Source organism: Tursiops truncatus, chromosome 20 (assembly GCF_011762595.2).
Source record: "Tursiops truncatus isolate mTurTru1 chromosome 20, mTurTru1.mat.Y, whole genome shotgun sequence".
Taxonomy (NCBI): Eukaryota; Metazoa; Chordata; class Mammalia; order Artiodactyla; family Delphinidae; genus Tursiops; species Tursiops truncatus.
The window spans coordinates 42,129,118-42,152,235 of NC_047053.1; the positions used below are offsets into that span (position 1 = coordinate 42,129,118).

The 23,118-nt window shown below is 53.2% G+C and overlaps 1 protein-coding gene across 1 annotated transcript in view; it reads left to right on the forward strand.

The window, feature by feature from the left end:
• CRHR1 (corticotropin releasing hormone receptor 1) overlaps nucleotides 1-23,118 on the forward strand; it is a 50,790-nt gene that overhangs the window by 1,572 nt on the left and 26,100 nt on the right. Inside the window, exon 2 of the mRNA XM_033847846.2 lies at nucleotides 21,980-22,067. Within this exon, the coding sequence (XP_033703737.1) occupies nucleotides 21,980-22,067 (88 nt within the window). The remainder of the gene's footprint in view (nucleotides 1-21,979; nucleotides 22,068-23,118) is intronic.

Below are 23,118 nucleotides of genomic sequence, written 5' to 3' on the forward strand. Positions count from 1 at the left end.
TGGTCTGGTTGAACCCATAGCCCCTCCCCCACTCCTAAACTGAGAACTGGGGGTGAACCCAGAGATTATTTTCTGGGTGATGAAGGAGACCCGGGGAGGGAGAGAGGAGGAGAGACATCCAGAGAGCTTGACTAGATGGCACTGAGCGGGTATATTTTCCAAAAGGCTAGAGTGTAGCAAACCTGGGTCTAAATTCACAAATCAGACCAAATTCAGCGTTTTAAATGGACTCAAAGGATTGAACTGTAGGTTTTTGTTTTTGTTTTTGAGTTTACGTGGTAATAGGTAAATGTTCTTTCTCTGGCCTTTCTTAGAATCATGTGCAAGTTTCTGCTTAGAATTATGATGCTCGTCTAAAAGGAAAAACAGTTGTTTTGTTTTTCTGTTGCTGTGTGTGTGTGTTTCCTGCTAGGTGGTGAGATGTGTGCCCTTTCCGTCTGGCCTAATGAACTCAGTAGGTGCTCAGTAAACGCATACTGAATGAGTGAGAGGCAGTGAATGAATGCGCAGCCAATGCGGTTTCAGTTAAATGGTTGCTTTTTCCTTTATTCACGTGGCATATACAGCTTGTTGGGTAGTGTTCTACCTGCCTTGCAAATATTAAGTCATTTAGTCCTCATAACCGTCCTGGGAAGTAGGAATTATTACTGAGACACAGAGAGGCTAAGGAACTTGTTCCTCACTGATCCAGCCAGTGAGTGGTGGAGCCAGAATTCAGAGTCAGGTACTGTGGCTCGAAGGCTTTGCTTTGGTAGCTTTTATCAGAAAATCTTTGAAGCCACTAAAATCTCACCCTAGACTTCTGCCAGATGAGAGAGAGCGCAGGCGGTTTTGTTGGTATCAAAGTCTGAATCTAGGTGGGGTTCATCCAAAATCCGGTGCTGTCCTCAACAACTCAGCCAGGGTTGGGCAAGGATCCACTCTGGGGCCCTTACCATGGGCCTCACACTGTACTGGTTACAGAGAACTGGGGGAGAGTGTGTGTGAATGTGTATGAGTGAGAATGTGTGTGTGCATGGGAGGGTGGTTGCGTATGTCAGTGAGGGAGAAATGATGTGCGTGTGAGTGTGCGTGGATGCCAAGGAGACAGGTGAAATATTGTCTCTGCCCCCACGGGAGGGCCAGGGACCCACCACCTCCGAGTCACCTACCCACCAACCACAGCTCCTCGCGGGGAGACCCAAGTGTGGCTCAGAGTGGTGGGTTTGGCTGAGTGTGAAGAGTGGAGAAGGCAAGTCCTGGTGGGCGACTAAAGGAAAGTGAGTTCTGCGAAGAGAGAGCTGGTTTTATTGCTTTTGTCATAAAAGCAATCTAGCAGTATTACACAAAGTTTGAAAACCAGAGGGGGAAATTATTACAGTCTCACCCTCCTAACACAGCTATTGTTGCCATTTAAAAAATAATCCCTGGGCTTCCCTGGTGGCGCAGTGGTTGAGAGTCCGCCTGCCGATGCAGGGGACACAGGTTCGTGCCCCGGTCCGGGAGGATCCCACATGCCGCGGAGCGGCTGGGCCGGTGAGCCATGGCCGCTGAGCCTGCGCGTCTGGAGCCTGTGTTTTGCAACGGGAGAGGCCACAACAGTGAGAGGCCTGCGAACCTAAAAAAAAAAAAAAAAAAAAAAATCCCTGCAGGCCTTTTTTTCAAGTGCATGTTTGGGCACAGCTGTGGCCACTGGGCCCCCTCACTTACTGTCACAACCCAAGTCTGTCCCATGTTATTCCGGAGCCTCCAGAAGGAGATCGTCAACATCTGCATATTCCCTGTGAGGGGATGCTCTTCTGCCACGTCTATATCTGTGCACATTTGGGCCATTTCCAAATTGCTTCTTTGACAAATAATATGGAGCCGGGTTCTGAGAGGAGCATGGGCAGGAGGGAAAACAAGGGCAAACAAGTGAGCCATGGGGTGTGGGGACTATTGGCATGGCCACAGCCCAGGGGCAAAGTAGGAGAGGGGTACTGACAGCCAGGCCAAGCCGTCAGGATTTGATATGTCCAGCTCTGGGGAGGGGCATGACTTGGGTCCGTCCAGTTCTTAAGGAGGGCATAGATTTGTGGAAAAGCAGGACACTGACCAAGGGCCGCTGAGGACAAGCTCAAGTGGAAAATCCATTTCTCACCCTCTCTAACATTTGCATCCTCGGAGAGCATCAGTGGTGTTCAGCTGCACAGAAAAAGGAGTTTGGAGGGTCGAAGGTGCCCTTGGCAACACCCCAAGTGCCCGTGGTGCTTACAAGCCCATGGGCCTGAGCCCTGGACATGATGTGACCTAGACGGAAGGGGTTAGGTATAGGGCTGATCATTTTAGAAGCTATTGGGTTGGAAAGACCATCAACCTGGGAGTTGGCAAACCTGACATCAGTCACAGCTATGCCTCTAATTAGCTGTGTGACTTCAGGTAGGTTACCCTCCCTCTCCGAGCTACCATTTCTCCGTAAACAGGGGTATTTGACTAGATTGTCTTTTACCTTTCACGTCTCTGTGCAAGATCTGTTTCCAGAAACACTCCTTAGGGCCACGACCTCATATGAGAAGAGTGGGGTGCAGCAGATTCAATTCCCAGCTCTGCCCCTTCCCAGCTGCAGGACCTCAAAACTCGGACCCAAGTACCCTCTCTGAGCTTGAGTGTTCCCAGCTATGAAATGGAGGCAATACCTAACTCGAAAGGTTGAGGTAAGGGTGAAATGAGTTAATATACACACAAAGTGCCTGGAACAGCACCTGGCACAGAGTTTGCTTTCAGAAAAAGTTGCAAGGTGGCTGCTCTTCAGAGAAAATGAGATAATGCAGGAAAAAACAACTATAGGAAAAGCTCTTGGACGTTCAACAGGTAGCGTTTTTGCATCTTTCACCCGTCATAGAACTGGGCCTAATAATCAACTGCACGTAATAAGCGTTTCACAAATGTTAGTTGGCTGGCTGGCTGGTGTTATCATCGCTGCTTCCTTCAGTTTAGTATTGCATGATCAGAGTGGACCCGTTGCTGTTCCCAGGAGGTGCAGGTGTCCTGTCCAAACAGACTGAGAGATGCCAAAACCATCCTGGCAGAAAAGCCACCTCTGATGCAGAAAAGACTGGAACTGCCCCCCTTAGGCCCACTATGGTTATGTTAAAAAGAAAAGAAAAGAAAGCAACAAAGAGCCAATGTAGCACCTGGTGATTTGGAGAATCCATTGAGGGTGGGGCCTTGTCTGGTCTGGAGGAGGGCAGGCTGTCAGCAGGTGACCTGGGGCCTTTCTTGTTTCCTCCTCTGTGAAAGGAGAGGGTGGGGTGATCTCTCCCAGCTCTGACTCTACCTAACCATTCATGGCATCAACAGAAGGAAGAGTGAGCCCATTTTGGAGCTAAGGCCAAGTCTTAGCTGCAGTTTTATATTCAATGAATGAATTTGTTAATTACAAATGACTCCTGTCTACTTAGATCCTCGGGGACCCCTGTCAGCAGAGTCCCTTGAAAGTAACATCATCAAGTCCTTTTTAAATGCTTGTCTTCCGACTTGTCGCTCTCGGCCAGCCAGCCCTCACTTCACCCAACGTGGCAATCAGCATCTTCTTGTGTGGGTGGGAACATCAGGTGAAGCAGATGTGAGCTTGAAACCTGACTCTGCTATGAAGCTAGGTTATCACTTGGAACCTCAGTTTCTTCATCTGTTTAAAAAAAAAGAGGAAAAATAGTATCTACTTTATGGGATAATCATAATGACTTCATGAGATGTCAGGTGTGAAATTAAGCACAACTGCACATTGTCCGGCACACAGTAAGTGCTTAATAACTATTAACAATAGTAGTCACTTAATAAATCTTTACTGAATTTTATCAATTCGAGGAAGAACAGCAAAAGGAGGAGGGGTGAGGGAAAGGGAGGTGGAGGAAGGAGTACTTAGCAATGTAGAATCTCCTCCTGCCCCAGGGTCCTTTTCTTAGACCCTGGGGAGAAGGGATGGGGCCGCCTGCCATCAGCCAAGCTCAAAGGGCAAAGGACAGAGGTGCCTGCTGTTGGCCCTCTGAACATCTCTGACATGTGAAAACATTTGGCATTAGAAGTAGAGACATGGGGACTTCCCTGGTGGCGCAGTGGATAAGAAGGCACCTTCCAATGCAGGGGACACAGGTTCGATCCCTGGTCCGGGAAGTTCCCACATGCCACGGAGCGACTAAGCCCATGCACCACAACTACCGAGCCTACGCTCTAGAGCCCGCAAGCCACAACTACTGAGCCCGCATGCCACAACTACTGAAACCCGCACGCCTAGAGCCCATGCTCCACAACAAGAGAAGCCTGTGCACCACAACAAAGAGTAGCCCCTGCTTACCACATACAACTAGAGAAAGCAGGCACGCAGCAACGAAGACCCAATGCAGCCAAAAATAAATAAAATTAAATCTTTAAAAAAAAAAAAGTAGGGCTTCCCTGGTGGCACAGTGGTTGAGAGTCCACCTGCTGATGCAGGGGACGCGGGTTCGTGCCCCGGTCCAGGAGGATCCCACATGCCGCAGAGCGGCTGGGCCCGTGAGCCATGGCCCCTGAGCCTGCGCGTCCAGAGCCTGTGCTCTGCAACGGGAGAGGCCACAACAGTGAGAGGCCCGCGTACCGCAAAAAAAAAAAAAAAAAAGTATAGACATGTAAGGAGGATAATACAAAATGATTAAGTCACTGACGCAAACAATTATTTTAAAACAACTAACTAGATTCCATTAAGCAACAGATTATTAACCATTTCTTTTCAGAGTAATTGGTGTCAACTTCAACAAAACTGAGAAGCTAGAAGGCAGGAGGGGAGGAAGGGAAGGAGGAAGATTTGGGGAATACGGACATGCACTTCCTTTTCTGTGAAATGGGTGTGTTGAGATGCAGTTCTGGGAGATGGGTCCCATGTACACAGAACCCCCGACTCAGTGCTTTAGCCGAATGTGTTTTTTGGCAACTCTCCACCCAGGAGCCATGAATCCATTTCAGGGACAGATGAAGGTGTTTGTGGGTGCTCTTTCTTCCCTATAAACTCAAGCAATATCACAGTCCCTCCCCTGGCCCCGCTGGTCCCCAGGGAGCAGCCCCAGTGAGGTGCTTAGAGATGAGGTTTGTGGGGTGCACACCTGCCCCCCCTTCACCTGTCAATCTGTTCCCATCCTCCAGCCAATCTGGCCGGGAGCCAGGACGCCTAGGTCAAAGCCCAGGACAGAAACTGGCCAGACTGGTCCAGCTGCTTCTGTGCCTGAAGAAGCAGGGAGACGGGGGTTTGTTCTAGGCTGACCGACTGCAATTTGGAGCCCACCCATAGCGAGTTTTAAGAGGTAGTGAGGCTACCCGGAGGCACAGTGGGAGACTTAGTTGAACCTTTCAGCGCTGGGAGGTCAGGCCTTTGGGACAGTGTATTGCTCGGTACCCCTGGCAGGAGCATGGAGCCGTAGAGCTGGAGGGGAGGCTGCCCAGGGTGATGGGCTAGGGCAAGCGATGGCTGCGACATTTCCATTTACAGCAGGGTTTCGCCTGCTTTCATCCGTGTCTCCCCAGCCCCCTTGGCAGGATGTGTGAAGGGCTCCGTGATTTCCAGAGATACCAGCTGTTCCTGGAGCAGCCCCGCCACTGTGCAGACAGAGCTGGGTGGGTTAGGGAGGGACGGCCAGGGATGAGGGGCTGGGCTGTGTAGGCTGGAGACGGAAACCAGGCCCAGGAGGGCTTTGGCTACCCTGGGGAAGGGTCGAGGGAAAGCCCCGGGCTGTCTAAGGGGCAGAAGGCCCCCCTGCACTGAGGGCCCCGACCCCACAGTCAGAAGCAAAGGCCCAGCTAGGTGCCCATGGGCCTGCTCAGGATAGATGATTTTATTATTATATAAAATATGGACATGCAGAAAGACAGAAAGAAACCAAAGGTGATGCAGAGACGGAGACCACTGGCTAAAGTTGGCATGAGAGAGAGAGATGAGGACAGAAGGGCCTGGAGGAAAGTGAAGGGAGGAGGGTGGAAGGGAGGGAGAAAGATGTGATAGCAAGAGAAAGACCTGCGTGTCTTTTTTGGCTGTTCTTGTTTAGTACTTTCCCTTTAGCAGCTAAGTGAACGTGTGCCTCTGGTACTGAGGCCAGAGATGGCCTTTACTGGAAACGCCCCTCTCCATTTCTTTTTTTTTTTTTTTTAAGAGTTTCTTTCTTTCTTTGTTTTTTTTGTCTGCGTTGGGTCTTGGTTGCTGCTTTCTCTAGTTGCGGCGAGAGGGGGCTACCCTCCGTTGTGGTGCGCGGGCTTCTCGTTGCGGTGGCTTCTCTTGTTGCGGAGCACGGGCTCTAGGCGCACGAGCTTCAGTAGTTGCAGCACATGGACTCAGTATGTGTGGCTCACGGGCTCTAGAGCGCAGGCTCAGTAGTTGTGGCACACGGGCTTAGTTGCTCCGCGGCATGTGGGATCTTCCCGGACCAGGGCTCGAACCCGTGTCCCCTGCATTGGCAGGTGGATTCTTAACCACCGCGCCACCAGGGAAGTCCCATTCCCCCCTCTCCATTTCTTACAAGAATTCCCTCCACTCTCCCTAATCTGTTGCCAGGAGCCTTCCTCAGCCATCAGGGTCAGCAGAGCCCCAGAGAGCAGGGATGCTCTGAGGCGTGCCTTGTGGAGGCTGCGGATGCCTGCCCACGGGAAGGAGCTCCCCCCAACCCCACACCCTCCAGCGACCCCAGGGCTGGGCTCTCCCAACCCAGTCAGAAGGAACAAAGCCTGTTGCCTTTGAGGATCTACCTGGCCCCCATTGTGCAGTCTGTCTCTTTCTTTCTTACACACACACACGCACACGCGCTGGGATCCTCAGGGAGTCATCTGCAGTGTTTCTAATAGCATCCCCCCAACTGCTACCTACTCAGAGGCTGCTGCACAGTTAGACCGATGAGACAGGTGGGCAGCGCCCTCCTGCCCGGGCCAGGGCTGGAGGATTGACTCCCAGAGTAGCAGCTGGGCCCCCAGGGCCCTGGGGTCAGTAGTGGGGGTGGATGGCAGGTTGGACAGCCTCCGTGACCACGCCCCAGGCCGCACATGCCTGGCTGGGAGCCCAAGAGGCTGGTCCTTTGAGGGAGGCCTGTGTCCTGGGCTTGGTCTGAGCCGCTGCCTGTCCGCCTCCTCCTGCCCTTTCCCTCCACTTCGCCCAGCTTCTCTGGCTCTTCACCGAGGGGCCTCTGTGCCCACGCCCACACACGCGACCCCATGGAGTTTTTCTCTCCTACTCTAGGGGTGAAAAAAACAGATGTTCCCCGCATCTCTCCATCGGCTCTTCTGGCCCTCTGCCCCAGCCCTCCTTCCTACCTCCACAGAATACTCATTTCTGCCCGCCGCCTGCCTTTGGCCATAGTATTCCTCCTTCTAGGGCTTCTGTCCCCCCAGTCTCTCTACATCAATCCTGTCTAATAGGTCCACCAAATTCTCCCTGAACCACCACTACCCTCTCCTCCAGGAAGCCCTCCGGTCTAAGTCCATCTCTCCCTGGTCGTTCCTTTGCTTGCCCTCCTCCCCATCATGTGACCCTCTGGCTCACGGTGGAGCCTGGGCTCTCCAACAACAGGGGACCCTGCAGCTCTTTGGTCTGTCCCCCTACAGGATGCTCAAAACATTTACCAGCCAGACCCCGCATGGACCTCTGGTCACTCTCGCCTAACCCAAGCCCTTGTCCCACCATAGATTCTGAGCTCTGCCGGGTCAGGAGGATTCCCTTAAAAATGAAAGCAAAAACAAGACTGTGTCCCGAGCGCCTAACCCAGTACTCCAAGCTCCGAAGGCACACAATAGATGCTGAATTCGATGGAGGGCATCTCCCCGCTGAACATTTATCTGTGTGTGTGGAGGTGCTATGGCGACAGGAGACATGGAAATGACAAGCTAGACAGATAGATTCCCCCGGCTCTGCAAGTGGATTTATGACGCAATGGCTTATCGAGTGCTACGCTGTTGGCGCCATTGAGTAACATTTAGCGATTCCAGCCCTGCCCCACGTTCCATCCCTGGTTCCCGTAGCACTGGAGGCATTTGTCCACATGTAAAAGCAAGGGCAGGGCTTCCCTGGTGGCGCAGTGGTTGAGAGTCCGCCCGCCGATGCAGGCGACGCGGGTTTGTGCCCCGGTCCGGGAAGATCCCACATGACGCGGAGCGGCTGGGCCCGTGAGCCATGGCCGCTGAGCCTGCGCGTCCGGAGCCTGTGCTCCGCAACGGGAGAGGCCACAACAGTGAGAGGCCCGCGTACCGCAAAAAAAAAAACAAACAAAAAAACCCCCCAAAAAACAAGGGCAGCATTTTGCTTTATGAGGGGTTCGGGCAGGGCTGGTAGGAGACATTGCCAGAAGCAGGTTTGGAGCTGGGCTGAGGACAGAGATGCAAGAACTTTCTCACAACCTGGGGTCCCCAGAGAGCAGGTCCAGGGCACTTTAGTCCCCAGGCAGGGGCTGGGGAGGAGGCTTGGTGGCAGCCTGGGCCTCCCTCCCCGCCGCTGTCCCGGTTCTGCTGGTTACAAGGCAGGAATAGACAGATAAGGCAGAGGTGGGCAGTGGACGCTTGGGGGAAGGGAATGAGCCCATTCTTTGTTTGTTTGTTTGTTTGCGGTTCGCGGGCCTCTCACTGTTGTGGCCTCTCCCGTTGCGGAGCACAGGCTCAGGACGCGCAGGCTCAGCGGCCATGGCTCACGGGCCCAGCCGCTCCGCGGCACATGGGATCTTCCCGGACCGGGGCACGAACCCGTGTCCCCTGCATCGGCAGGCGGACTCTCAACCACTGCGCCACCAGGGAAACCCCAGGAATGAGCCCATTCTTGGCTCCCTCCGTGGGATCTTGTCTCTCAGTCTACATCCCTACCCTCTAGCTCCCTAAGGGTGGGTGTGGGACAGACTTTGGTGTCTTTCTCTCCAGATTGCTGGGCCCCAGTGACCTCACAGTGAACATCACTGCCAGGCTGTGAAACTCCGGGCCCATGCAGTGGCACATGTACATCCCTGAGAAGCAGAGCATCCCTGGGGGAGGAGAACTGTGCCTAGAGCTGAGGAAGCAGGAGGCCTGGGATTGGGGCCGGCTCCGCCACTTCCTGGCTGGGTGACCTTGGGCAAGTCACACAACCTCTCTGGGCTTGGTCTTCCTCTGGACCATGATGGAGAATAAAGGAGGAAATGCCTGTGTGCTGAGGGGCCTGTCCCCCCTGAAGCTCAATGAGTGGGACCTGCTGCTTTCCCTGGTGAGGTCCCTCCCCCAGCCTCCACTCTGTCCCCCATCCCCCCGACTCCTCCCCTTGCCACTGAGCCCAACTAGTACTCAAGACCCTCTTCCTCCATGGGGCCTTCCCTGATGAGCCGGCCATCGTGTGCTCTCCTCCAGCCAAAGCAGGGCTTCTCACACTAGCTGTAGGGAAGGCCCACGTGGGTCTTTCCAGTCCATGTGGTCCTGTTGTGCATGACGACCATGCAGCCTGCATCCCGTGACTCTTCTGGAGCGCTGGACAACATCTGAAGTGGTCTAGACCCTGTTCAGTGAGATCACAGCCAAGACAACTTCGTATCGGCGTTTCCAGATGCTCACTCTCAGTAATGAACAGTCTGCAGTCCCGCACAGTCCCCACCACCCTTTCAGCAGCGCTGATCTAAACCCCTCCTTTGGGGCCAGGATTCATAGCCCAGAGTCTCTGGTTCACTTTTCAAGGGAGTCTGGCTGCCGGCCAGCCCTGTACCTGGGCGCCTCCTGCTGTAAGACTCGGTGCTGTAGCAGCTGGGCTGGGCTGCCGGAAGCAGGAAGAACCCCTGTCCAGGAGGGTGGAAACCTTCGGTTTATTCAGAGCCCTTACCACCCGGCAGATTCTGGGTGGGCCCCTTCCCCCGCTTCGTTCTCACTCATCAACCCGCACATTATCGCCCACCGAGGTCGGGGCAGGGGTTGGGGAGACACATGACAGTCACAGAGCTCTGGTGAGACACGGGAAGCCCTTCCTCTGTGGTGGGCTCATCCCAAGGCTCACGGGACTCAGCCCCACGCTGGTTCTAGCCCTCGTCCCTGAACTCACCCAAGATGAGGGAGCACGACTTCTCCAGGGTCAGCTCTGCCTTCTGCTTCCGAGGAGCTCGCCCAGGGGGCACACCGGGCAAGCCCTGGTTCACGGCTCCAGGAAAAGGCTGCATACGTGCCCTCCCTATGCTGCTTGATCCCCAGCGTTGGCTGTACCCACAGGTGGCCACCTTCCTGCTTCGTCTGCATCTCCTGTGCACACCCTCCAGGAGGAGGCCTGGGGGCTCCAGGACAGCAGTGAGGGGAAGGACCTCCCATCTCCCCACCTGGCCAGGAGGGGTCATTCCCAGCAGTCTCCTGCCTTTGGGCTGAGGCTAGGAGGTGGGGGAATGCCGGGTCCAAGGCCACAGGGTGAGATCAGGGCCTCTTCCTGTCCTGCAGGCTCCTCCCTCGTGTCCTCTCATTCTTTCCAGCATTCTCCTTCCCATCACCATCTTCCTTCCACATTCCCAGCTTCCATGATGGGCAGGCAAGTGAGCGTTTTCAGAGCTCGGAAGGAGCTGCAAAACCCTCCACCCCAGGGTTTCCGCTGCTCAGCGCCGTTGACATTTGGGACCAGGTAGTTCCTTGCTGTGGGGCTGCCCGTGCATCTGAGGTTGCATCTGAGTGTCCCGGGTCTCTAGCCACAAAATGCCAGTAGCTCCTCCTAGCTGTGGCAACCAAAACTGTCTCCAGATGGTGCCTCGTGTCCCGTGGGGGACAAAATTGCCCCCACTTGAGAACTACTGGGCTAGTGCAGTTCCCCTCAATTCTGGTGACCCTTCAGAATCACTTGGAGAACATTCAAAAAACGGAGAGGCTCCCAAGTTTCCCCTCAGGCCTGCCGAGCCCAGCTCTCTGAGGTGAAGCCTGAGAAACAGAATTTGTGTCTCTAGGCTGCCAGGCATTGTCTGAAACTTCTGATTGTGGCTAATTCATTTCTTTCACAGACAAAGAAACAGGCAGGGCCATTGCCCCGCTTATGGTTGATTAGACAGCTATTCCCAGTCTCTGCCCTGAACCTCCCTGCTCGCTGGGGTTGGGTGGTCCAGCAGCCCCCTCTAAAGCACCCTCATGGCCTTGGAAGGCAGTCACTTGTCCAGGAAAAGCAGCCTCAAAACCTTTCGCAGTTTTCTAACAGAAATTAATTTCCAGCCGTCAGATCGTTTCACTCTACCCCCCCCCCCGACCCTCTTCACATCCCTTTTAAAACGCAGCTTCTTAAAGGACGTCACTTTGCTGCTGACACTGAGATCTCCCTCACTTTACACTTGTCAGAGAGCTGACTGAGCGAGAGCACAACTGATAGTGGCACCTGCGTGGCTGGCGTCTCCGTGCTGTCCCCAACCTCGGCTCTGTCTCTCCGAGTAGCAGATGCCTCTCCCACCCACTCAGGGACCGGTTCCCAGTGTCTGGGAGAAGCTCACAGCTCATGGCTGAGCAGTTCCCAGGGTCAGGGGCTGGATCAGAGCCCCGGTCGGGCTCCATTCCCTTGCGAGAACCAAACTCCACCCTTCCTGAGCCCCCAGCTGACAGGGCCCCACTGGTGTCTACCCCCCAGTTCCCACTGCCAGCTTTCGGGGATCCAGGCTGTGGCCCGGAGCTAGAGGTCAAGAGGCAAAGTAACCTGTCCCTCCTCCTTTGGAGGATCCATGCAGTGGTGGGGCCTAAGAAGGGAGGCCGGACAGGCAGGGAAACAGGCTGACCTGCCCAGGGGTACAGCCCCAGGATCGGAGCATCTGTATGGTGGGTAGATAGTAAAGGCTCCACTTCTTGGGGTTGAGAAGGATTAAATGAGAAAAATCACAGGGTCTGGCACTGTGCAAGTCTTCAGTCAAAGCTGGAATTTAGAAGAAGAAAGGAAGGAAAGAAGGAGAGAGGGAGGGAAGAAGGGAGGAAGGAAAAAGAAAGGAAGGGAAGGGAAAGGAAGGGGAGGAGGAAGAAAAAATGGAGGCTAGGGAAGACTGAGACCGGTGGAGAGCTTAAGACCAGGAGAGAGAGGAAGATGTGTAGGAGGGACACCGGGAGGCCAAGAAGGCACGAGCTATGAGAAAATGTTAATGAGTGAATCGAGAGCGAATCATATCAAGAGGAGGAGAGGAAGAATGTGTGAGCAGCAGAAAAGGAGGCTAGACCAGGATGGGAGGTCAGCGGTGCTCCAGGGCACTGCCCGCCCCCCACCTCCCTTCCCTGCTCTCAGCAAATCTGCATCAGCGACAGTGATGCAAACTTTACTTTCGCAGGTGTCTGCTGGCTCCTGGGAATGGAGTGGTGGTGGAAAGTGGGTGTGCACACCCTGGGTGGAGAGGCAAACCAGTCAGGGGGCGCTTCTGGAGAGACAGGCCGAGTCAGGAAGGAAGCAACTTATACATACATAGTCGAGTAATACTAATCACTACCGTTGGTTAACAGCTTACCGTGTGTTTGGACCTGTGCTGTGTGAAACGCACCATATTGTTGAATCTCTCCAAAAGTTTTAGAATATAAATACTTCATCCCTATTAGCGCCATTTACAGATGGGGAAACTGCGGCTCAGGGATGTTAAGTGATTTACCCAAGGTCACATTGGTAGGAGGGGGCAAATAAAAGATTCCAGTGTGGATCTCTCTGGCCTCAAAGTTAAAGGTCTGAATTTCTACTCTCCTGTAAAACCTGGAGTCAGAGCATATTCAGACCTGGAAAGGAGTGTAGGGAACACTACCCTCCTCATTTCACAGGTGAGGAAACTGAAGCGGGGGGGGGGGGGGGGGGGGGGGGCAAGGGAAGGAGACTTGTCCATGGTCACAGAGCAAGTTTGCCAGATTCGGAACAGGAGCACAGCCCTGCACTTTCCACCCCAAAAACACTTTTTCCTTCAGCACAGCCTCCTGGAGTCCAAGGTGGAGATCAATGCAGGAAGGAAGACCAAGGGCAAAAGAGAGCCCCTGGTGGGCAGGGGGAAGAGATGCAGGAAAACGTGAACCCATCAAAATGTCCAGGTGCGACCCCATGGTGAGAGGGGACAGAAAATGAAAACCCATCCATTCATTCACTCTGTCAGTCATTCATTTATTCATTCAACAAACATGTATGGGGGCCCACTCTGTGCCAGGCCCCACTAAGGGTACAGAATTAGCCAAACACAGACCCTGCCCTCAGGGAGCTTATAACCAATGGGACAGCATATCTGGGACCCTTGGAGGGGAATGTGTGAACTCCAGAGCTGGGGTGTCTCAGGTCCTCACTTCCCTTAGGGTGGGTGAAGCAGGTTTCAGCTCTGCTGTGGGGCCTCGTTGTGTGAGCAGAGGAGTGAAGTAGCAGGGAAGGGGGCAGGGTGTCTCCTGAGCCCAGGGCTGCAGGGAGAAGACCTGAAGGTGGGAGCACCCAGGTGTGCCCCACTCCCTGAAATGTAGGCGGGAGATCTTCCTTCCCATTTTTTCCTCTCTGCACAACAGCGATTTAAGTTAATTAAGTGGAACAATAAATTCTTTCTCAACTGCCTAGAACAGAATAATCTTTCACTGCTCACCCACTTTGGGGAAAGCACAGGCTCTTTGCTTTGAGGTGGCGACAGGCTGTGGCTGTCCTGGGGCAGGATGGGGAGAAAAGGGTGGTTGGGGGCAGAAGTCCTGGGCAGTCAAGAGGGCTGAGAATGGACATCTAGCATCACCACCCTCTGTCCCAAGTCTGGTTTTACCCTGGCTAGTCTTTAGAGCACCTCTGCGTGGATTAGAAAACGCCCCCCCCCGCCCGAGGGTCCCGGCTCTGCTGATGCAGAGCCTGCAATTCTAGCCCCCAGAGACCTCTCCACTTGGCACCTCTGTGCAGGGCAGAAATTGCACAATTGCCTGTGGGCTCTGTACCTCCGCTGTATTGTCATTCCGTCACTACAGATATATCCCCTGTAGGCACACAGGCTTCAGAAGAGTTGATTGCATGTGTTTTATTTCTGCAAACCAGATCCTCATTTTTAAATCCAATGGGGAGCCAGCTTTCTAAAGAGATCTTGATTTATGATCCCTCTTCTTTTTCATATTTAGATTTTTTTTCTCTTGGCTTTGCTTAAAACAGGCTATACCTTGAAAACCACATCTCTGATAAGGGGTCACTATCCAAAATATATAAGGAACTCATACAACTCAATAGCAAAAAAAAAAAACCCAAGAAAACAAAAACAAGCCCCACAAATAATCCAATTAAATCTGGGAAATGCAAGTAAGAAACACAATAAGATTTCACCTCACATCTGTTAGAATGGTTATTATAAAAAAGCCGAGATAAGTGGCAGGGAGGATGTGGAGAAAAGGGAACCCTTGTTCACTGTTGGTGAGGATGTAAATTGGTGCAGCCACTGTGAAAAATAGTATGGAGTTTACTCAAAAAGTTAAAAATAGACTGCCATATGATACAGCAATTCCACTTCTGGGTATGTATCCAAAGGAAATGAGATTATTACCTTGAAGAGATAGCTGCATCCCCGTGTTCATTGCAGCATTGTATACAATAGCCAAGCTGTGGAAACAACCTAAGTGTCTATAAATGGATGAATAGATAAAGAACAAGTGGTATATACATACAACAGAGTTTTTTTTTAAATTGGAGTATAGTTGCTTTACAATGTTGTGTTACTCTCTACTGTGCAGCAAAGTGAATCAGCTCTATGTATACATATACGCCCTCTTTTTTTGGATTTCCTTCCCATTTAGGTCACCACAGAGCACTGAGTAGAGTTCCCTGTGCTAAACAGTAGGTTCTCATTCGTTATCTATTTTATACATAGTATCAATAGTGTATACATGTCAGTCCATACAATGGAATATTATTCTGCCATAAAAGGGAAGGAAATCCCGCCATGTGTGACAACATGGATGAACCTTGAGGGCATTATGCTGAGTGAAATAAGTGAGACAGAGAAAGACAAATACCATATGATCTCACTTATATACGTGGAATCTAAAAAAGTCGAGGGCTTCCCTGGTGGCGCAGTGGTTGAGAATCCGCCTGCCAGTGCAGGGGACACGGGTTCGAGCCCCGGTCTGGGAAGATTCCACGTGCCGCGGAGCAACTAGGCCCGTGAGCCACAACTACTGAGCCTGCGCGTCTGGAGCCTGTGCTCCACAACAAGAGAGGCCGCGGTAGTGAGAGGCAAATAAATAAAAAGTCGAACTCAGAGAAACAGAACAGATTGGTGGCCACCAGAAGTGGAGCGGAGGTGTGGGAATGGGTGAAGGTGGTCAAAGGTACAAGCTTCCAATTATGAATGAATACATTCTGCGGGTATGATGGACAGCATGGTGACTATAGTTAACGATACTGTGTTATATATTTGAAAGTTACAAAGAGAGTAGATCTTAATAGTTCCCAACACACACGCGCGCACACACACACACACACACACACACACAATTGTAATTACGTGAGATGATGCATGTATTAACTAATCTGATCGTGGAAATTTTTTTGCGATATATACATGTATAAAATCATTATGTTGTACACCTTAAACTTATACAATGTTATACGTCAATTACATCTCAATAAAGCTGGGAAAAAAAGCCACGGCCCAGAGCAAAGCAGACTCAGGATGGTCAGATATTCGGGTTGTGGAGCCAGGGGACCCCAGGACCCAAGAGGAGTGGGCCTTCCTTCCTCGGCCAGCAGACGGCAGTGTCCACTGGGGGTCTTGCCTCCCAGGGAGGGTTGCAATCTTGGCTTCACTGGGGAGCTGGGGGGCCTCTCTGTGCTCCAAGTCAGGATCTGCCACAGTCTCGTGGGCCAGGGAAGGCAGCCAGGCTCAGGTTCATCCCCAGCTACTGAAGTTCCTCCACTGAGCCGGTGCCTCCGAGGTCTCACTTCCCCTCTCTGGGCCCGTGTCCATACCTACAAATGGTGAACTGACCGGCTGTGACAAACTGATGCTCTGGAATCCACGTTGGCACTCCAGGCCTGAAGGACCCACCGCAGCCCGGTGTCTGGGCCCTTCCGCAGATGGCCTGGCCAGTCTCCTCAAGCTCAGGACCCTCCCCTTGCCTGGAAAGCCCTCTCTTTCCTTCTTACAGTCTGTGCCCACTCTGCCATTCTCAAAGCCACCTCCCCCAGGAAGCCTGCCCACACCATCCCCTTGTGCTGAGCCCTCCTGTAATCCCATGGTCCGCCTGTGCTCAACAACACCTTGCCTTGCCATTCTCCTTTTAGTGTGTGTGTGTGTGTGTGTGTGTGTGTGTGTCTGTGCATCCTTCCCTGCCTCTTCTGAATTCTTCTCCTTTTTTCCAAATCAAGGAGTCCTGGACTCCTTGAATGTAGAATCCCAGTTCAGCAAGGGGCTCAGTGAGATCACTTAATCTGGTGGTTTAAAAAAACAAGAGACAAAAATCAAAACAACTTTCCTTCTAAGCTGAAAAATCCCTTTTCAAAGGAAAGCTTACAGAGAAGGCAGAACAGTCTGACAGAGTGAAGCAGAAGGCCCTGGTCCTGCTGCAGCCCCACTCCCCGGGGCCTGGAAGGAACACCAGGACCAGCCTGCTCTAGTCCAACCCTCTCTGTAACCAAGGAAGATTCAAGGGCCCAGAGTGACCAAGTCATGATAGTGACCCCATGGGCGCTTCTAGAAGACTTTAAATTTCAGAAAGCATCTTCCTCCTTTTCTCCCCCCTCCCCAGGTGAGCTGCGTCCCTGTGATGCAGGAAAGAAAGATCACATTGCCCAGAGGGGCCAGGTGACTCGCCCAAAGTCACACAGTTAGTAGTAGCAGGATGGGGCTCAGAACTCAGCAGAAGGGGGAGGAATCTTGCTGAAAGATCGCTCGCAAATGCTGCAGCTGTGGTTCTGCCCGAGGGCCAGCTCAGTCCCTGGCTCCTAGGGAGGGTTTTCTTGGGGCCTCTGAGGGCCCTCCCAGGCTGAGCATCAGAAGGTGTTGTGTAGGGGAGGGAAGGCAGGCCCCCGTCTCTTTGCTCCTCATGAATCTGGGGAGATGAGCGCGGCCCCTGGTGCCTCCAGTGGCCCTTCAGGATTCTTGCTGAAAGGTTAATTACCAGACCATCCCATCAAAGGAAATTGCACTTCTGTGCCTTAAAGACCAAACTGAGCTTCAGCAATGTAGTTATTTATGGACTCTAATAAGCATTTTCTGGGTGTGATTAACCTTTATGCCAAAGTCACACTGGGAATGGGGATGGCAGCTTCAATTCTAGCCACGCTGTGTGCTGGCCGGGGGGTGGGGGCATGTACGGCTGCTGGAGCAGCCTGGAGCCGGCAGACAGCTGTCACGCTCCGGCCCGCCCACCCCGCCCTCTCCGTGGCTCCTGCGCCCTTCCCTCCCTCTCTGCCCATCGCTTCTTCCCCTGCCCTGCCCTGATCCATCCCCCTCCGTCCTTCATCCACTTGAAAGACAGACCTGATCGCCTGCTTCCTGGGCCCTAGTCTCCACTCAGCTGCTAAAAACAGTTCCGTGACCTTGGGCACCTCAACTATAAAATCCCTGTAAAATGGGGAGCATGGAACTTGCTCTGTGTGCTCTCCGCAGCACAGTGCCCCTTCCGTGTCAGCGACCCCTGGGTCCCAGGACGGTCAGTTTATGCGATGCTGTGATCGAGCCACAGCACGCCCTTGACCTTCTCAGAGGTAACATTCCAGCTTTGGCTCTCTGGCAAGGGGAGAGATTTGCAGCTGAGGTGTGGGTTTAATTTGGGGGCCTCGGGGCTGCCAGGCTGGCACACAGAAGTGAGGCTCTACCTCCTGAGTGAGCCTAGCGCCTGCCAGCTTCAGATCCTCAGTCCCATTTTGGTTTTCTCTCCACCTCACCAAGTCCTGAGAGCTTGGTTTGTCAAAAACGGTTCTGAAAGGAGAGCCAGCGGCTAGGGCTGATGACAGAGGGGTCCAAGAAAGTGGCGATTCTTAGGTCAAAACCACTTTTGGTTTACTTTGAGAGAGGATGACATGTCCAGTTTGGTGAAGCCCAGGCCTCTGATGTGACCCTACTCACCACATGCTCCAGCCATATTTTTTGGAGTGCTAGACCTCACCACAGAGCGAAGGAAGCTCTTCACCCTCCCCAGGAAAATGGCCAGCATTACACGCAACATTCTGCATTAAATTACAGGGTTTCATCCCCTCCCCTGCCTCATGTTTGTAGACACCAGAGTAAGAATTCACAGCTTTAGCAGAACACAGACAACAACCTTGAAACTTCGGGGGCTTGTCCCTACAGTGCAATACTCTCCTGTTGCTGGAGTTGGAAAACTAGTGAAAGTTGAAGAGGAGATCAACGTACGGTAGAAGGAAATACACAGGAAAACTCTGGACTTTTCATGAAACTGTGATTCAGGAATAAGCCAGGAGCCTTGACAAACCCTTCCGCAGAGCCAGAGGTGTCACAGGCCCAGATTCTGTACAGAGCCAACATTTCCTGAGGGGAGAGATTGGTTTGGGAATTTTAAGAAACGTTTTTCTGTGCATAGTGCAAAACCGGCCCTCTATTGGGAGAAAATGACTTTGTGAACCAGCACATCCAAGGAGAGGTAAGGGTCAGGGTTACAGTTAGCCAGCCAAGGACAGGCTCCATCCCGTGGCATTTGCTTTGGATTCATGATGAATCTGCACGCGCCCTGCTCCTCTGTGAACCCCAGGACATTCAGAGGCGAGGCTAAGACCTTCTGGCTGGTGTATTTGCCATCTAATTAGAACCCTGGGGCGTAAGTGCATTGCACTGAGGCAATTCCGTGCATTTGGGACTAGTCTGAATTCTCTGATTGCCAGGGTCTAGAGCATGTACGGAGGGGACCTGGGCACATTGACGAGGGACCGAGTTGCTTTGCTTTGGAGGGTCGGGGAAGGTGCTGCCGCGGGGAGGGGCTCTGGACCTGGCGTTTGAGGACTGCAGACTTCACCAGGTGGGCCAGGGTGATGAGGGGGCAAAAGTGTGCAGACACCAGCAGGACCCCACGTGCTGGGGAAGCAACAAGTAATTCAGCGTGAATAAAACGTGGTGTGCTTTCAAGGAGAACGGGAAAGACCGAAACACAAAGCACAGCTTCAGGCTTAGAAGGACAGCGATGGAATGCCAGGCAGCAGGGCTGACATTTTCACGTCTGGTGTTACCGGTGCCTTTAATTTGCCTGCGGCTGAGCTGCCTCTGGGAGCCCCATTTCCACGCTGTGTGTGTACACGTGTGTCTGTGCTGGGAGGTGGCAGAGGCAGGGGTGGGTGGCAAGCCGTGGGTGGGGGTCTCTCGTCCCCTTCTAGAAGAGGCCTCTGGCCATCCCAGCTGACTGGCCCTCTCTGGGGACAGCTCAGAGCTGGGTCCCCGCTGCCTGTGCTGAGCCGAGCAGCAGGTCTGTCAGCGAGGACACAGCTCTCCGCTCGGCGTGCAGGAGCCAGTGGCAGGCCTGGTGGCTTCCTCCTCTCTCCGCTTCTGCGTTCTGAAGTGGAAAAGGAGGGTAAAGATATTTCGCCATCTCTCCGGGACAGTGAAGTTTAATTAGTGATTAATAAAGTGTTGGAAGTTCCTTGGGGCCAGAGAGATGAATGGGTTTGTTCTAAGCACTCCCGAGTCCCAGGAGCGAGTTAGCTGACCCCAGCGCCGTGGGCTGAGGCCAAGCGCTGGGCACGGGATGGGGGTACAGGGCCGGGGGGTGGACCTCGGAGCCTGGAGCTTGGCCCGGAGCAGAAAGACCCCTATGATGTGACAGGAGGAGTGTGCCAGCGAGGGGATAAACGAACCCACTGCGGACTCGGGCACAGCACTGAGGGGACAACGTGGGGGAGTCATCGGGGTCAAGGGGGGCTTCCTACAGGAGGTGTGGGTGGAACAGATCCTGACCAGGAGTGGGGAGCATTCGAGTCCATCTTGGGTGGGAGAGCGGGGAGCAGGGTCTGTCTTTGTCATCAGACGGCGGGAGTGGGCAGGTGGGTGGCACAGGTCGTGAGGGTCTGGGGCGCAGGGTGGAGGCCAGTTTGGGAAGAAGGTACGGGAGCAACAGGGTCAGGACTTGGGTGAGGCAAGTGAGGCACTTTTCTCAAGCATGGAATTGAAAGAGCTGCCCCAAAGTGCAGTGTCAAGATAAATCATATTTTAATATTATTACTGATTTTTCCTTCTACCCGAGGCTCCAGTATGGCCCAGCACTGTTAGTGATCCTGGCTTTTTAAAAAAAGCTTTTGATATGTTGTTCATCATGGACTTTTTTTGCATTGATTTAGAGTTTAAAAAAATATTGCATTAAAATATTATGTATCTTGACTACTATGTTTTCTGGTGCCCCCCCCCCCCTTAAATTTTGCACTGGAGGTGAATGCCTTGGTCTCCTCACCCTAGTCCTGGCCCTGCGGTTGAGGTCTGCAAATGAGGGCTGCGAACGTGTGCTGCTCGTGTTGGCCACCACCCTGGCTCTACTCTAAATTAGAAACTTGCTCACGTGGGACTCGGACAAGTCGCTACCTCTCTCACGAGCTCATTTTCCCCTGTGAAATGGCTAAGGCTGCTTCCAGATCGAAGTGTCCCTGTCTGAAGCTCTGCAGTGAATTTTGCAGAACTGTTTGGAAATGGGCTGGTGCTGAGACACCATGGCAGGTTGGGGGGCAGTGGGGAGGAGAGGAGATGGTCCCGGGGAGGGGACCCCAGGGAGGAAGAGCAGAGGAACAGGGGTGGTGATGCGGAGAGCAGCCTCCCATGAGGTCAGGGAGACAGGGCTCTGCTGGTCCTTGGGCTCTCATGTCCTGACAACTGGAGGGGGGGCCGGTTACAATCCTCCACTACCCCAACCCCCCACACGCTCCTTAGCCCTTCACAAATCAAATCCCAAGGGAAACAATACCTTGCCACCAACCCCTGACTAAATAAGAGTCACCAAGTTCAAATCAATCAGCATGACCTATTGAGTGCCTCTTGTAGACCTGAAACACAATGTAACTCGTTAATATATTCAGCAAATTAGAATGCAATGAACAAAAGAAAATCCCTCCCATCTTGGGTCAAGCTGTGCTGCTCACAGAGGACTTCTACCTACACTGCGTCCTGTAAGCCTGGCGGAGTGGTGGTGGGGTGGCTATTACACCCATCTTTACAGGTGAGGAAATCGAGGCACAGAGAGGTCAAGTAACCTGCCCATGGCAACACAGTGAAACTGGGGCTGGATGCCAGGTCTCTTTTGACTCTAAATCCACAGGGAAGGTGTTGACCTTAAGGGAGGGGACACAATGATTATGTGCGGGTGTTAGTTGAAGAAGTGGGCAGCCCTCTAGGTGTGAGACCCATGCTACTCTCCCCAGGTGGGCTGAAATTTTGGAATCAGAGTGACACAGAGTCCCCAGGGAGGGTAAGAGGCAAAGATTCTCCCTGGATTAGGGCAGGCATCTTTCCAGACACATTTATCCCTTCACCTCTCTGGGCCTCAGCTTCCTCATCAGGGACAGCCAGCCCCACAGAGAATGAAGTACCGTCGCGGATATAAAATGACTTGGGAAATGGTGAGGCACGATCTGTAGTGACCAGTAATTAGCTGGGTGGGGATGAGGGCCCGGGAGGCAGCTCATTAAACCACAGGGCCTGAGCTCCTGCAGCTGGGGAGGGAGGGAGGCTCACCAATGGGGGTCTTCTGTGAGCCCATGCGGGTGGGGGGGTGCTCGGGGGGGGCAGGTGGGAGGGTGTGGGTGTGGGTGTGTCGGGACACGCCTGTGCCACCCTTGAGACCCCGTGAGGATGGAGGTGGCTTGCTCAGGCAGAGCCGCTCTGGAGGCCCCCAGCCCTCAGGGAGAAAGTTTCCCTCTGTCCTGGGAACCTGGGCTCCTGCTGTCACCTGCCTCCCTTTCAGGCCCCTCAGAGAGCAGGGCAGCCCCAGACCTCGTAGGCAGAGAGGACACGGAGGAGGGGGGAAGGGAGGCTGGGCCGGTGGGGGAGGGGTGTGTGTCTGGAATGAGACGCATATGAAGGGGGCAAGAGGGGCAGCAGGAAGCTCCAGGCCAGACAGCTCATGACACAGTCTAACTGCGTCCCTCACCTCCCTGTGCCCACAGGCCCTTCTCCTCCTGGGGCTGCACTCCATCTCCGCCTCCCTCCAGGACCAGCACTGCGAGAGCCTATCCCTGGCCGGCAACATCTCTGGTGAGCACCCCCATCTGCCTCCTGCAAGATTCCAGGTCCCCACCCCCCCACCCCCAGGGCTCCCAGAGCCTGCACACAGAGCCATGCCCTGGGGCAGGAACAGCAGAGAGATTTCCCCTCTGGGGCCGCAAGCAATCCATCGTCTATCCACGGAGTGCTGTGTCGAGCGGGGTCCTGAAGGTGGGTGTAAGTGTGGTGGGAGAGAGAGCTGCGACTAGGTGACAGCATCAGCCAGGGGCACAGAGGGGCTCGGGGCAAGCGTGCCAAGTAGCTATCCTCCCTGCTTTGGGGTGGACCACAGGGGAAGTCGCCCCAGCCCTTGCAGCCGTGAGAACCAACAGAGCGGAGGGCTGGGCTGACTCAGGCGTCAGTGAGGAAGGAAACCTGCTGTTTGCTGCTGCTAAAAATGCCTGAAGCATAATATGTAGGGCGCTCTGTGTGGGGCACTGTCCAAGGTATTTGAGATAGAGCTCTTCCTTGACTTACAATGGGGTTACGCCCAGATAAACTTATCATAAATTGAAAATATCGTAAGTCAAAAAGTCATTGAATACACCTAACCTACCGATCAGCATAGCGTAGACTAGCCTACTTTGAAATGCTCAGAACGCTTACATTAGCTACAGTCGGGCAAAATCATCTAACACAAAGCCTATTTTATAAGTGTTGAACATCTCTTGTAATTTATTGAATAGTGTACTGAAAGTGAAAAACGGAATGGTCGTCTGGGTACAGAGTGGTTGTCAGTGTGTCAGCTGTTTACTCCCACGATCGCGTGGCTGACTGGGAGTTGCTGCAGCTGCCGCTGCCAGCATCACGAGAGAGGATTGTACCACATATTACTAGCCTGGGAAAAGGTCAAAATTCAAAATCTGAAGTGTGGTTTGTACAGAATGCATATTGCTGTCAAGCCATTGTACAGTCGAAAAATCATTAAAGTCGAACCATCGTAAGTCGGCGACCATCTGTATATTCACCGAGTTTTTACGACCTCCTGAGGCAGGTGCTGTTATCTTCCTTTTACACATAAGGAAACTGAGGCACAGAGCAG